Raw genomic sequence first — 16,313 nt, 5'->3', positions numbered from 1 at the left:
TGTAACTTCAGCTCAGGTTGACCAATGCCCTTTCCTGATGTCCATGAGCATCTGCATGCATGTGCACATGCCAGGCTGACTAGTACCCTTTCCTGATGTCCATGAGTTCTTGCACTCATGTATACATGCCTAGGCCACAGACACATAATTAAAATTAGACTAAATTTTTAAAAATTTTCCTTAATTTTGATAGAATATTGCAGTCCAAAATGAATGACAATTTACTAAATTAGTCTTAGATGATTGTTTTGCTTCTCTCACTGATTTTGCAGATTATTATTAACACAATACCTTTGGCATTTTGTTTGCATTTCCTAAAATTTCAACATCACATTCTCCAAGCATGGATACACTAATACTTTCCTCTGCATTAATTGGCAGGTTGGATGATTGATGCCGACAGCAGGCCTAAATTCAAGGAACTGGCTGCTGAGTTTTCAAGGATGGCTAGAGACCCTCAAAGATACCTAGTTATTCAGGTTAGTCATTTTGACTTTGCTGGAAACATTCAATAATCAAATGTCTATGTGAAACAACCTAGGAATTGGTGGATCTAATATGGTTCTATTAACTGGGGCAAAGCAGGCTCAAAAATACAAATACTACATGTTCTCTCTCATATGCATATCCTACCTGTGTGTGTGTGTGTGTGTATATGTGTGTGTGTGTGTGTGTGTGTGTGTGTATGTATGTGTGATATGGTATAGCTCACAAAACTAGAAAAGAAGCAAGAGAAAGGAAAAAGAGGTCTTAAGGAAAAGATAATTGGGGACAAGTAAGTAATAGAATAATATGATATAGAAGTAGAAAGACTGCCTGGAAAAGGAAGGACATTAACAACCAGGCGAGAGGAGTGCAAGGTGATGATAAACAAAGCCAAGAATAAATGTAAATGCCATGACAAGGAAATAACAAACCATTTACTTTGTATGCTAATTTTAGAAGCAAATGTTGACTGTTTTATTGGGGGTGTACAGTATTCAAGCAATAACTCAATTCAAATGAATTGGTGATTATTTAAGTTAAAGAACACACCAAGAGAAAATTTCCATTCAACACTAGGAATCAAATAGACTAGATCACTTAATTAATGTAATAATTTATTTGTCATTATGTTCAATTAAAGACAACACAGCTGTACTTTAAATATTCTCAATCATCTTTCTTCACCGAAAAAAACCTTTACCTTCAAGTAACATGAAGACAAAAGCCAGAATTTAGAAGATAGTAACTTTCGGTCACTTTCCCCACAAAATGTCTTTCACAAACTGAAATTGTTTACCTTAATATTACAAACATTTGGAAAATCTAAAAATATCTAAGAAACGACAAGTTGAACAAAGTATAGCAGGCGTTTTGTTTCTCTTCCAAAGTCATATATTCTCTGTGTCAGTGTACTGTGATTTTTGAATGCTATTACTTTGGCAATGATGTTAATTATACCATAAGACAAACCATGGGTGTCTGTGTCCTGACTTCATAGCATCCGTGCAGCCATATTAAATAGAAGCTGGTGTCAGTTGCTTCCTACTTTTCTTAGCCCATACACCTCCTCAGCAGTGAGATGTTACTCTCAGATCTAAAGTGGATTTTACCACCCTTAAAATGCACACATCACCAGCCCTAGTTCATTCTTGTTGTTGCTGCATTAATTACATTCTTCTTATATTCTATCCCTTACCTTTTGATATCTAACAAAAGTATGTCATTTGTTTTTCTAGTTTGTAGTTAAGCTAGAGATGCTTTATAATGAGCACAGGGATTCGCTGGCTGATTATTTTTCTATTATATAAACTTACTATTGAAACTACATATTATGAAGGAAAGAATAATAATTTGTATATTTCTAATGGGCAATCTTTCAGGGTGATGACCGTATGAAGCTTCCCAGTCCAAATGACAGCAAATTCTTCCAGAATCTCTTGGATGAAGAAGATTTGGAAGACATGATGGATGCTGAGGAATACTTGGTACCCCAGGCTTTCAACATCCCTCCTCCCATCTACACATCCAGAGCAAGAATTGACTCCAATAGGGTAAGAAGTAGCTAGATACAAGTACCATGTTATTTCTGAGAAATAAATGCGTATGTATACACTGTGAGCATAAAAATTTCCAAATAACCGAACAGTTAACTATTGCAAAGTTTATATTAAAAACACACTGTATCCACAAATTACATGCCAAGCTCAATGCAGATATAGTTAACTTTGGAAGTTAAGCATGAACAATACAATATGTGCTCTGAGATATCACCATTTCAAAAGAAACCATCTTATCCATCTTAAATTAAACAAATTTTAATTGCTAACAGCCAAACTAATAAAACTTCTCACAAGAAAGAAAATTCTTACCAATTTGGCATTTACTGTTCTTTGTTGAAAACATTACATTATGCCATATTGATCAATACTAGTACAACCGTTTTCACTCATTGAAGAAACATTCACTTTTCTGACAAGTGAAATACAAACACAGAGACGTGTGTGACCTTTAACCCACAATGGATCAGATTTAGAAGCCCAGTAAATCTTTACAAAGACATTGACAGGTTTTAGCAGACGCTTCTGAGAAGAACTTATATTTTATATATCAAATCCACTGTAGGTGGATCCCAGTTTTTTAGTAAAGGCTGTCAACCCATCTGTTTATTTTTAAAGATTCCCCTGTGAGGACAGGAGAGATGGCTCTTATGAGAATGTACTGATTTTTTGCAAAGAGTTCAGATCCCAGAATTAGGCTGGTGAAAATTCCTGCTCTTGGGGATCCAGGCCCTCTTCTGGTCTCTGAAGGCAGCTGCATTTATGTGCAAGCATACATTCATTTTAAATAAAATAAATCTTATTCAAATATTTTTAATTTAAAAAAATGACTTTATATCCACTCAAAATATGAATGCCTCTGTATGTGAGACATTACCACACATTAGAGATTCCAGGGATTTCTACATAACTTATGATTTCAGAAAATATCCAAGGCATCCTGATAGCAAGGAAATGAAACCAACCTAGATGCTCATCAACAGATAATGGAATATTACTCAGCTGTAAAGCAAAATAAAATCACTAAATCTTCAGGAAAATTATACTCTTGAAAATTACAATATTAAAGTAAGTAATCAAGCTCGAAAAGAAAAAAAAATAAGAAAAACAAGCATGTTTTATTTTACATGTGGATCCTGGCCTACAGTGTATACATGAATGTATTAAAGTTATGTAAGTGTGACTATAGGATATAATTCAGACAGGAAATCGAGAGGGTAAAATTGGGTGACAAGGAAGGACAGGATATTGTTAAAAGGACTATGACATTAACAAGCTACAACCTTATTTCTTTTTTCTACCTTCAGCTCCCTCATAGTTTTCTTCTTTTTATAGTGAATAAGTGAATCCAACTTTCTGGTTATTAAAGCAACAAGAGCCATAAATACATAAATGTATAAATTAAAAAAATTGATCACAAAATTGTAAAACCTTAATTGAAGCAGAAATGCTTCAAAATGGCCATCCTAACCATATAGTTGATTGAAATGTCTGGAGTCTGGAACGTGCCTCGTGTGAGAGTAGGTTCCTTAGACCAGTTGCACGGTGGTTTGGCTTGTGAGTTAATTAGAAGTACATGCTTTTATTAATTTTTTAATGTCTCTGGGTTAATAGAGGGGCCACAGCATCATAGAACCAGCATGGAGCTTGGCAAGTGCTACAGTTTATTATTTCCTGGTCATTAGTGGGTGTGGAGAGACACTGATTTTAAGTCTGCACTCTGTATGTTCCACTTATAAGATAGAAACATGATTCTTGGTTGTATATTAGGTAATAACTTTCCCCCTTCGAATCTCCATCTCAAAACACTGTCACTCTGGTAGAACAATATGTCCTATCTATCTTGGCCACAAGCTTAAGAGAAATTCCAAACTCCCTGTCATTCTCTACAATGGAAGTAACTTTATTTCAGACTGACAGCAATAATGAAATAGTACCTAGCTCTTCCCATTCAACATATATATTTTAATAACAATCCAATGATGTTATTTTGTTTTTATCAAGTCTCACAAACAAGAATTCAGTCACCACAAAGTGAGGTCATTAGGATGGTGTCCAATGCCTAGCTAGCAGATCTGAGCTCATAGATAGGCCTTTTGTCTCTCCTACAATGTGCCTTGTATTTAAAGATACAAGTTTATTTCCGTGATATTCTCATTGGTCTTGGCATCAACATCAGTGTCTGGGACTTGTCAATAAATTTCTCTAGTATTTTCCCCATGAAACGCAACTCATCCGTTTACATTTCTTTAAACTAGGTCTTATGGGGTCTGGAAGAGCAAGAGCAGGGGCTGTTAGAAGGGCCTCTTGCAGGAGAAGTAGGTTGAGGCCTGAGGGAGGGGAAGGGAGGAAGGTGAAAAGTTGATTGACCTTGAACTTCTGGTTTGGCAGGGGAGGGTGTCGGTGGGGGTGGGTAAGGAAAAGAATTTGGAGAATGTTGTTCCAGAGAGGGTTGGGTAGTAAGGGTTGGAGGGATTAGCTGGCAGTGTCTCTGGCTGCAGGTCACTTTAGAGCATTCTGGGTCCCAATTCCCAGATGGTTGGGAATTTGGAGGCTCTGTGACCCTGGCAACCAGAACCAGTCATGCAGGACTCTGGCTTCTGAGGGAGGGACAAAAGCACAGTGCCCAGAAACCATAGACATTTGAGAGTTCTGTCCATTTATCCCCACAGAGGCAAAAAATTTTCTAGGTCCCAGAGGATGGAAAACTCAAGAGTTCCCTCTGGTGGCCATTTTCTCCCATTGTCAAGGTTGATGAGGCCAAATCTTAATGTGTAGAGAAATTAGTCATTTAGGACAGATTGTATTGTACAATCCAAATTTATAAAGATTTTGTAGGAGGCAACCCAGGGGCGATAATGGATCTGGCTTTGAGTTGCAAGAACCCATTTTAAAAGTAATATTCTTTTTTAAAAAATGCTCCAGGTAAGATTTACATTTGTAAAAAGGCAGAAAGAAGGAAAAAAAAAAAACTGCTTATAATATAAGGTTAGTGGCAGAACTGACAATGGTAAAGAATGGCTTAAGAGACTTAAAGGTACATATCAGTTTAAAATATGAGATTCACGATTTTGTAGTCTGAAATAAGATGTAATGAACCATTATTATACATAGACAGAGTAAACAGGAATTGGGCAACATGGATGACTCTGGATGGGCCCTATCAGAGACATGCCATTGCTCAAACCATATGTATGAGAGTTAACAGGAGGATTTTAGTGAAAACCGGGTGAGAAGGCACGGTAAAAACTGGGAGAGTGTTGTCACGTGACCTGGCCTTAAAAAAAGTCTATGCCCAATTGTGGGGCTCAAGTCTGTCATATAGCTTTCACTGGGACAACTCTTGAGGCACAAAGGGGTTGTGAAAATTGAATGGTAAAAATGGTAAAATTTTCACCTCACCTCAGCTAAGCCAGGCTTAACGGCTTGGATTAGAGTTTCATGGCGCAATTGTGACTTCAACAGAAAGTCCAAAAATGTACAAAAACATACACAAATGGGTACCCTAACCCTACTAGCATAAAGCCAAAAAAAGGGGAGACTCACAGAGACGAAGCTGGTCTAGCCTGGAAGCTGATTTTAGCCTGGCGGAGAGCACGTGCCATAAGGGCTGTTTTCCAACATGTAGTCTTGAGCCCATGGAAAAAACAGCCCCCCCTTTCCACGGGACCTCCAAAATGTTAGAAATAATTCCTAAAAATGAGCCTCTCCACTTATGCAAAGAATCCCAATCAGACCAAATCATACCAAATTAAAAAACATCCAGGTTTAATTGGATGTCTGTACTCTAGGGTTGGCTTGAGGGGGTAGGGATGGGGGTGGGGGACTGAAAGCCGACAGAACCAACAGAGAGGAAGAGGAAAGATCACGTGTTTATTCTCTGGGAGGCAGTTTAAAAATAGCCTGCGGTAGTGATCTTGAGCTTTCTTGGGGAGGGGTCAAGGTTTGGTGGACTCAGGGGAGGGGACTTCCAAAGATAGATCCTGGGTGCTAAGATTACACTATAAATAAATTTTCTTTGGTATAGGATGTCCTTCTGTTTATGTATTGTTTTCATTGGTTAATCAATAAAGAAACTGCTTGGCCTGATAGGGCAGAACTTATGTAGGTAGAGAAGACAGAACTGAATTCTAAGAGGAAGAAAGCAGAGTCAGAGAGGGAGAGCTGCCATGGAGACACCAGGTCAGACATGCTAAATCTTTCCCGGTAAGCCACGACCTTATGGTAAACATAGATTAGTAGAAACGGGTTAAATCAAGAAGTGAAAGTTAGTCAATAGGAGGCTAGAGATAATGGGCCAGGCAGTGTTTAAATGAATACCATTTCTGTTTGATTATTTCGGGTGTAAGCTAGCCGGGCAGCCGGGTCAGAACAAAAGGGCCCCCTCCCTACAACATTTCTTCTTCAGTTTGCTTCTCATGACAAGAGTGTTGATGTGTTTACCCTTAGATTCTGTGTATGTTTCCTAACATCAAACAAATTATCAAAGCCATCTTCTTCTGGAGTGTGTTAGATTGTTTTAAATTTCACGAGTGGACCAACAAGATGTTTCAGCAGGGTAAGGAACTTGCCATCAGACCAGAATATCTGAGTTAGATCTCTGAAGCCTCATCAATGGTAGAAGGAGAGAACCAATTCTTGCAACTTGCACTTTAACCCCCACAATACACTGTGACCCATACAGGTATACATAGACAAAATGAAGTGTCAATTTTAAAATCCATTTGTATTTGGACAAACTAAAACCATAAGACAATGACTAAATTAACTGGATATCAGTGCTGATAAGTTCAGAATGCTGATAGAGATAAATTTTAGAAACACTAAAATATTCTATTTTTAGTGATGCTATTATTATTAGACACAATTGTTTAATAATCTTAAATATTTTTATCAAAATAGTATGCCCAGAGCATCTACTCTAATATGTAAACAGAAGATCATGAGCGGCAAACCATGGTTCTCTACACTCATAAATCAGATTACTAAAGGATGGAGTTACTTACTCCCTCCTACTGGCTGGGCTTTTTCTTTCTTACTTTCAATGATAAGATGATTAAATGAAACTAAAATGTGGGCCAGAGAGATGGCTCAGTAGTTAAAAGAACTCAAATTCAGTTTCTGTCACCTACAACAAGAGTCTCCCAACCTTCTGTAATTCTAGTCTGTCGAAACCTCTAATGCCAGTCTCAGTGTCCCCTCGGGGTTCAGATGAAGCAAGTGAGGGACTTTAAAGGACCCGAGGGTGAAATAAACTCTCCTCTACATCCTTTTCTGCATCAGTTCTTTATTCTTCTCTGGCTGTTCTGTTCTCTCCCATTCTGTAAAGTTTCCACTATATATTCACACTTAAAACAAAGTCAATTCTCTGAGCTTGGATGTCCCATTGTCTTTAAAGGTCTCAAATATAATCTATATGAAAGACTCCTTTCCTAACTGCATGTCCTGCCAAATGAAAGATAGTTGCAGGGAGGTGGCTCCTGATGTATCTCAGGGAACTGAATGCAGATGTGACTGTTGGAATCCAAGGTTTCTGGCTACGTGATTAATATTCCTCATTGGAGGTCTCATGGGGTGGGGAAAGCCATCCAGTAAGCAAAAGAACAAGGCAGGCTTTTAAATGTCCACAGTCCTTCTGAGACAAATAAATCCTGCAAGTCCAAGTATATTTTCTATATATCAAAACTACATAGCTAAATGAAAAGTCATTCTCCTTACCATTTACAGATACATGTGCCCATAAGACTGAGATGTAATCATGAGAAGACATATTCACATTACATGAGATTACACACTACAATGCAGATGTTGTGGAAACAATAAGCTGCTTCAGCAAAAGTGAACAACAGCTTTCAGAGTCTATGGTCCTGCAGACCTTCTCTGGACAGGATTAATCCTTGATCAGATAATCATGCCTCTAGTGGGTTGACATCTGAACACTAGTTGCCACATGCTTCCCATGGACCCTAACACACCTTCAAAGGATTTGATGTTTCTGGCTTCTTCAGGAACATGTACTCATGTCCACATTAACAAATCAGAACATACACACACACATGCATGTCTGTTTGCACACATATGCACCTCTACATAATTCAAAATAATAAAACAAATTAATTAATTAAAATAAATTGGAAATCAGATGTGACACTCTAGAACCAAACCAAGGCATGCCATTTAACCAAGCTTGTGTCATTTTCTTTTGTCATAAGAATGCTCAGTTGGATTATGTATAATCTTCTCATATTAAAATTACTTCATTGGCATTATGAGAAATTATCTTCCAGATATATACATGTATTTTATCCTTAGGAATCCTTAACTGGAAAATGACCCAAAACATTTTGAGTTAACCCATTTTCCTAAAGTGACTGGATATAGAAGAGAAGATCCTGTGAACAAAAGGGAAGGAAGGATATCTCACAGGTGATACAGGGAAAAGGGGCTAAATGATATCGCAAGGTTACTCTTGTTGCAATTTGCCATGGATCAATATTAATTCTACCAACAGCTACTTCTTGATGATAAATGACTGTAGTCTCTGGGTATTGGTTTTACATTTTGTCCTAGGTCTATCAAGGTTTCCTGCAGTTTATCCTTGACAAGATGCTTGAGTTCTTCGGTTTTTATCAATTAAGCCTGAAGTAGTAGCTCTTTTTTATTAAATTCCATACTGCTAGTTATCTTTTTGTCCCTAGTAGTCTTTAGACACAGCTAATACTTCTAAATTGCTCAGTATATTTAGAGTAAACAAATCAATATATTTATATCTGAATAAATAAATTAATACATTTGAATATGTTTTATAGAATAGGCACTTTGTTGGGCAGTGAGAATAGGATTGGGAGAGGATGTTCTGTCTTCAGAGGGTCTCTGTCTAGTTGAGGACACTGTAATATTAGAGAAACATCAGACATTTTAGCAAAAAGGTAAAACAGTCTGAATCAAGATAAGAGGGTGAAGAAAGTCATTTTAGCCATATTTTTGTGAAAGAAGTGTCTCAGGCTCAGAACAGGGTCAGTAGGGAAATGAACCAAACCAAACAAAGCCCAACATAAGGCATATGCATACTAGTTATTTTTATCAACTTAGTTTTAAAATATTTGTCTATTGTACAGGTTTGAAAACTGTATTCTCAGAGGAGGAAATACACTGCCTTCCATTTTTCTTGTTTTCTTGCCAATGTTAAATCTTGGTCTTAAGGCTTCTTCGTGCTCTCTAAATGCTCCAATTAAATGCAAAATCCTTTTCAGCCTCTCTGCAAATCACTTTAGAATTTCCTTTCTTGTTTCTTTTGTCACAGCCCTGGTTGAGATTCCATCACTTCACAGGACCAACTGTGTTCTCTCCCTAAGGATACGTCTAGCATTTGTGTTTTTAGAGTATTTCAAGAAGGTGTGATCTTTCTTTCTTTCTTTCTTCCTTCCTTCCTTCCTTCCTTCCTTCCTTCCTTTCTTTCTTTCCATCCTTCCTTCCTACCTTCCTTCCTTCTTTTATTCCTTCCTTCCTTTCTCCCTCCCTTTTTTCCTTTCATCCTTCCTTCCATCTAGAACTAGGGATCAAACCCAGGACATCAAACACCTTAGGCATGTTCTTTACTACTGAACTACACCTACAGTCAAAGACAGTTTTTTATGTCTCTGTACTACTTTAGCCTTGTCTTTAAAAAATTTAATATGACCCTTTACATTGTACCAAAGCAATAGTTTTAATGATTTTCCTCAGTCCCTTATTATTTGTTGACACAAATTTATTTCTCTTTTCTTCTTTCTTTCTTTTCTTTCTTGCCCTTCTCTTCCTCTTCCTTTTCCCTTGTTTTTATAGAACACCTTTTATTCTTTTCTTCAATGGAGAAATCTTTCTTTTGTTATCAATTTAATAATCATTGAACATTTATCCTAGGCAACGCCTTCTTCATTCCAGTTGACTTGTCACTGCAATTCACCTTTCTCCATTTTACATCTCTCACAGAACTGCTCAGAACTGTAAGCATTGTTTTAGCACATGTCTCTCAGAGTGTTCATTCACTGGAAATTTTTCTGTCTTCATTTGGAAGTTTGGATGATTTGTTTTTAGAAATGCTATCTCTCCTATACAAGATAGATTTTTCTCTTTTAAAAAAAATGTAATATAAAATTACATTTGTTTTTTTTTCAAATTTGGGAGAACTATGGAGATATCAAGAATTCTTGATCAGTCTGATTTAAAATATTTAGAACTAAGATGTCTCATTCACAAACTTGAAGAAGAAAAGATTCTGATAGTAAATACCAAAAATATTTTAAGAATAAGCTAAAATACATTAGCTCTTATTTATAAAATTCCATATTCTCACTTACATAGCAATACTCTCATTTCACAGAAACAGCAGGCTCTTTTAACATTACCTTAACATAACCTTTCCTTTCCTCTCTCTTTCTGTGTCCTCACCCTCTCTTCGTCTTCAAGTATGTTTGTTTCTAGAAAGTTAGTTTACTTAAAAATCTTCTGAACAGAAATGGTGGCAGTGTTGAAAGTCCTTGGTGCTCTTATACCTCTAAGGACAGTAATTACACCACCATATTATGAGAAACACGCAACAGCAATTGTCTTTGTTCATGATTGGTCAGATCTCTAAGAAACATAAACAACTTTTTCATTTTTATATATGTGAAAGCAAACACTGCAAAGAGCTAAGATTCACACACTAGTGTCCTTGCTTCAAAGAGAAGGGTGCAGTGCAGAACCTTTTCTCCAATCTCTTGGATCTTAAACTAGTCTTCAGTTTTTTGTTGATTCTGTCAGTTTGCTTTTGCAGGTTAAAGCCATGGAAGTCTTGATTTTACTGGCAGTCTAATGAGATTTAGTATCAACTGGTTTAAAAGGCCCTGCTGGGAGTGCAATGAGAAGCCAGAGCCCCTGCTGCTGTGTGCCTCCTCTGTTTATGCTTCTGAGAGACTCCCTGTAATCAAGAGTTAATGGTTTAGGAAGATCAAATGGAATTGATAGAGCCAAAATCGAAGCACAAAAGCATGGCAAATGATGTCTACATTTGAACTCAGTAATGACATACTTGACAACAAAATGATCTTTACAAGTTTAGCAGAAGCATCAAAATTTCCCAGTGCTAACCTAAATATAGCTACTATTTATTGATCACTTACTTCTATTCTCAACTCTACTCTGAGCTAAACATAAATTACCCTCTACCTTCACAACAGAAATAGAAAGTGATACTCTTCTCTTATTGGCCAAAGTAGAAAACAAAATATAAAGGCTGCCAGCTTCTGTGGTAAATAATGAGATTTGAACCCAAGACTGACTTGTCTCTAGTTAGTGCTTTTAATTCTCATTCTTTTTTGGTAAAAAGAGAAGGGAAATCAAGTTATCATCACCAGTAAGTAATGAGTAATAGTCTAACTATTATCCAAATACAGTTATTTAAAAGTTAGTACAGAGTAATAAGTTTCTTCGGATTTTAAAAATAGTTGATATAATTTTTATGAACACAGATAAATTTTTATTTTCGCAGAGTAATGTTTTGAAAAATACCTTCTCCCTTCCCCATACCACAAGGGGCAATGTAATTGAAAAAGCATAGTTACTCATTTTGTCACAGTCACCTAAGTGAGTGATACTGATGTTGGTTAGTGTTGTAAAGGTTGTTATTCAGGGCATTTTATTGTTTTAAAAGAATCTCCATTGTCCAATAACTGAAACTCCTAATCAACTAGATGACATGGTTACTGTGTTGAGAGTTTAGCTCTTCAAAAACCCAACCACCATTAGGTCCCATGACAGCACATGTGTTATCTGAACTGCGTATAAGATAGAAAGGGTCACCTCAAGAGCACCTGGTGCTAGTCACTGATAGCAACCTTTCAGTATGGGACTTGGGACACTACCAAACACAGTCCTACAAAATAGTCAGTACTTGCAGTAGATACCCTGATTTTCTGTGAAAATCTGGCTTTAATGCATATTTCAGTGGTGTTTATGAAGTTTTTTTTGCACTTAGCAACTGTTAACAGGCACAAGATGTCCATGAATAACCAAAAGAGATTTCTTCTCTTCATTGTAAAATAGTACTAAAGAAAATCAGAATCCATAAAGGAAATAGACAGTATGGAGAGACAGCTAGACATGATATATAGACTTATGACATTAATGAATATTTCATCTAAGTCATTTAGATGGTTGTGTTTTAGTATGATTGTCACCAGATTCATAGCTCTGTTCTAAATTATTGGACACATCTCATCAAAAAGTCTATTCTTCATGGCATAGCACCTAAGCAAGCACCATTGTCAGTTTTCACATTTCTTATATAATGGAATCAGTACATTATCATCAACTTCTTATTCAGATTTTTGGAAGGTTATTTAATTTTTATTTATTTATTTTACAAATCTATCTTTATCTGCCAGAGCTCCCAGTCTAGGCCAGTCTGCTATGCTGATTGCTTCTTCAATGGCTTGAGAAAATGTTGTTCTATTTTTTTTCAATAACTATTGATGACATTTTGAGAGATTCAGAGTAGCCTGTGATTACTTCTTGAAATGGAACAGAGAAGATGGCTATGGGTAGTGGGGAGTGGTCTTGCTCATCAACTTTCTTTTGTGAGCTTTCTGCCCTTGACCATATCCTAATCACAAGCATCCCTTCCCTCACTCACCTGTGCAAAAGAAAACTTCCCTCCTCACTTCAGAATTCTGACATACCAGAATGTTCTAAAGAGAGACTAATTTCACTGTAAATAAATGGCTGTGGATCAGCCATTATAGTAAAGCAAAAGCTGAATTGACAGACTGCTACACCACTGTGGGAAATTTTCTAAACACAAAGACCACAATTCTTGTTTCAAAATATTCTAGACTACATGAAATAAGTACAGCAAATCTCATAGGGAAAGAAATTTGAAGTTGAACCCACAGCCAATTTTTTTTTTTTTGCTTTTTCCAGAAACAATCCCAGGCATTGTTTAATAACATAATTGTTTTTCCCTCTAGAAGAAAAAATGCCCAGTGTTCTTAACATACAGAATTGTTGAGATGCACATAATTCAGCTTCACTGGGTGCCTGCTAAAACCTCTTTTCAGTTGGAGCCAGGTCCTGTGGTTCTGTGTTAGAGTGAGAGGCTATTGAATATTCCTGAGTTCAAATAACTAATTCATTCTTTTACTCTTAGTAATTGCATGTGTTTGTAAGAGTGTAAAATTACTAAAGGAGAGAAAAGATTGATTATCATTTACTTGTCTTGAGTACTATATATGTGTCTTGTACTTATTAGTATATTTAATCTCCTGAGAACTTGGCTTTAGTTTTTATGCTTTACCACATCCTTCCTTACCATTTTCCTAATTTTTACCATTCTTAGCTATCCACTATTCTGTATATTCTTATATATTTTGTATATGTGCAAACTGAGACATAGATATTAGGTCATAGGACCTAGCAGCCACCTCAAAGGTTCCCAGGGCCTAAGACTCACCTCAGTGGTGCATTGCCTTTCATGCTGCCTCTGAGATTCCTTTATTATATTATCATTACTACAAAGTCAATTCTCAGTCCTCCTTTTCAGTACTGGAGATCAGTCCTGAGCACCTAAACATGCTAAGCTAATCAGCTACTGCTGAGCTACCTCCACAGCCAGTATTCCATAAATAAATGAAGTTTTATTATCTAATTATTTTTAATGTATATGTATATGGCTTTTTTGACTACATGTGTTTTTCCATCACATGTGTTCAGGCCCATAGAGGACAGAAGGGGTCTGGGGTTATGTAGTAGGAGCTGCTGGCTGTGTTCCTGCCACCCCAGCTCCTGGTCGCCTGGCAAGCTTATGCCCCGAAATAACAACACACAAACTGTATTCTTTTAAACACTGTTTGGCCCATTATATCTAGCCTTTTCTCAGCTAACTCTCGCACCTGGACTAGCCCATTTCTAGTAATGTGTGTAGCACCCCAAGGTGCGCTTACTGGGAAGATTCTAGCCTACGTCCATCCTGGGTCGAAGCTTCATCACATCTTCCTGGGAGAGGGGAGCATGGCCTCTGAGCTCACTTCCTCTTCCTCGCAGAATTCTGTTCTGTTTACTCCTCCCACCTATGTTTTAACCTATGAGGCCAAGCAGTTTCTTTATTAATTAACCAATGACCTTCCTCCATCAGGGTTATAGATGTTTATGGACTGTCATGTGTGTGTTGGGTGTCATAAGTGGGGACACTGTGTGCTCTTAAGCACTGGGCCATATCTTCAACTATTCAGCCAAGATTCTTGACTTCTTGAACATTTGAATCATTAGAACTTCATGTTGGTTGTGTTCTTCAATTGAATGTTTTAATAAGAGCTGTGTATCTATCAATACAGAAAGAAATATCCCCTTACCTGTCTTAAATTATGACAATTTCAGGCAAACAACAACAACAAAATCATCTTCACTTGGTAGTATATTCATTAAACAGTCATTAAAGAAATTTCTGTGTATTTAGTTTTTCTAGGAATGCAATTAATCTTGCCCCCTGCAAAGTTAACATGTATGAAATGAAAAAAATGTTACAATAGGAACAAGGCATAAGGGACTATTGAATGAAGTGAATTTTATTTTAAGGGGCGCAACAAGGTCATTTTGACTTCTAGTAAGAAAATATTCCTGCATTGCTGGTGGGAGTGCAAGCTGGTACAGCCCCTTTGGATGTCAGTATGTCGATTTCTCAAAAATAAAAAAAATTAGGAAACAACCTTCCTCAAGACCCAGCAATACCACTTTTGGGTATATATCCAAAGGATGCTCAATTGTGTCATAAGGACATGTGCTCAACTATGTTCATAGCAGCATTTTTTTTATCATATCCAGACCTGGAAACAACATAAAAGTCCCTCAACCAGAGAATGAACAATGAAAATGTGGTACATTTACACAATGGAGTACTACACAGCAAAAAAGACATCTTGAAATTTGCAGGCAAATGAATGGAGCTAGAAAAACATCATATTGAGTGAGGTAACCCAGACCTTGAAAGACTATTATCATATATATTTACTCATAAGTGACTTTTAGACATAAAGAAAAGAAAACCAGTTTACAATTTACAATCCCAGAGAAACTAGACCGCACTTAGGAACCTAAGAGAAACATACATGGATCTAATCTACATGGGAAGTAGAAAAAGAGACAAGATCTGAGTAAATTGGGAGCATGGGGAGGGGAGAGGAAGGGAGGGAAGCAGAAAGATGTATAGCTCAATATAATCAATAAAAAAAATTTAAAAAGTAAAGAAATAGAAAATTCTGAGAGCATTTTGATATGTTAACTAAAGTAGAGATGGAAGGAATCCGAGGAGTGTCTGAGGAGTTTGATAGTAGTGACAGGTCTGAAATAGATCAGTAGGACCAGGATAGCCACTGAATAACAAACACAGAGTGGGAGGGGATGCCGAGTGTTCTAACTCTGTGAGTGGGCAGATGTTAATATTATGGATTAGTGTATAAAATGCGAAGAGAAAATGAATTGGTGTTTTGGAATTTAAATAGATGTCAACACTAGACTTTCAGGATGCATGCCTAGAAGGCAAAGTTGTCATGTTTTTTACCTTGTTTTGTGGTATTTACATTGCTAGTACTTTTTAACAGTTCCAGCATAACATAGAGGTAGTGGAAAGCCAAATGCAACTGAATAATCAGCAAAGTCAGCAATGGAATTCTCTTTGAAAAATTCTATCATACAAATGGAAGAAGTAAGGGTATATAGAATATACCAGAGAGAAAATCTTTATTGAAGCAATTTATTACTCTTGTTTTTATTTCAGTTGACTTTGTTTTACTACACAATAGATGTGGTGTCTGATTGTCTATATTTAAATATGACTACAGTGCTGGCTAGCTTGCGTAAACTTGAACTTTTAGCTACTTAGTTTATTATTCTCAAACTGTGGGTAAGACCATATGTACCAGGGGATATGTGAAGACCCAGAGCAATTATATTTATAGGACACTTCAAACTAACAACTCAGCACCTCTTTGCCCTTTCTCTTCCTACACCCCAATTTCCTCACACAGTGCTCCTCCACATTCTAGTTTTTCTCACCTCTTCCTTAACTTACCTCTCAATCCCTCTTTCATCTCTGCAATAACAAAAGTAATTCACACCAAGACTTTGAGAATTGATAGAAATGAATGGAAACAGAAAGAACGGACTTGGTTGAAGGATCACATTATAGAGAGTACATGTTCCCATTCAACTCTCTTTTTTATTGTCTGCCGGTTCCAACTCTTTTTCTTTACTGATTCC

General features: G+C 36.8%; 1 protein-coding gene across 2 annotated transcripts in view; it reads left to right on the top strand.

Moving 5' to 3' along the window:
• The window catches only part of Erbb4 (erb-b2 receptor tyrosine kinase 4), a 1,049,748-nt gene that overhangs the window by 1,008,792 nt on the left and 24,643 nt on the right, over positions 1–16,313 (top strand). For both annotated transcript variants that reach the window (XM_041631763.1, XM_041631764.1), the window contains exons 24-25: positions 382–479; positions 1,866–2,036. In XM_041631763.1, coding sequence (XP_041487697.1) covers positions 382–479; positions 1,866–2,036 — 269 coding nt within the window. The remainder of the gene's footprint in view (positions 1–381; positions 480–1,865; positions 2,037–16,313) is intronic.

Source organism: Microtus oregoni, unplaced genomic scaffold, assembly GCF_018167655.1.
Source record: "Microtus oregoni isolate MIOR12 unplaced genomic scaffold, Mior012 000038F_ref0000394, whole genome shotgun sequence".
Lineage (NCBI taxonomy): Eukaryota > Metazoa > Chordata > Mammalia > Rodentia > Cricetidae > Microtus > Microtus oregoni.
Note: the sequence above shows the minus strand (reverse complement) of the source record. Positions and strands in the feature narration are given on the sequence as shown.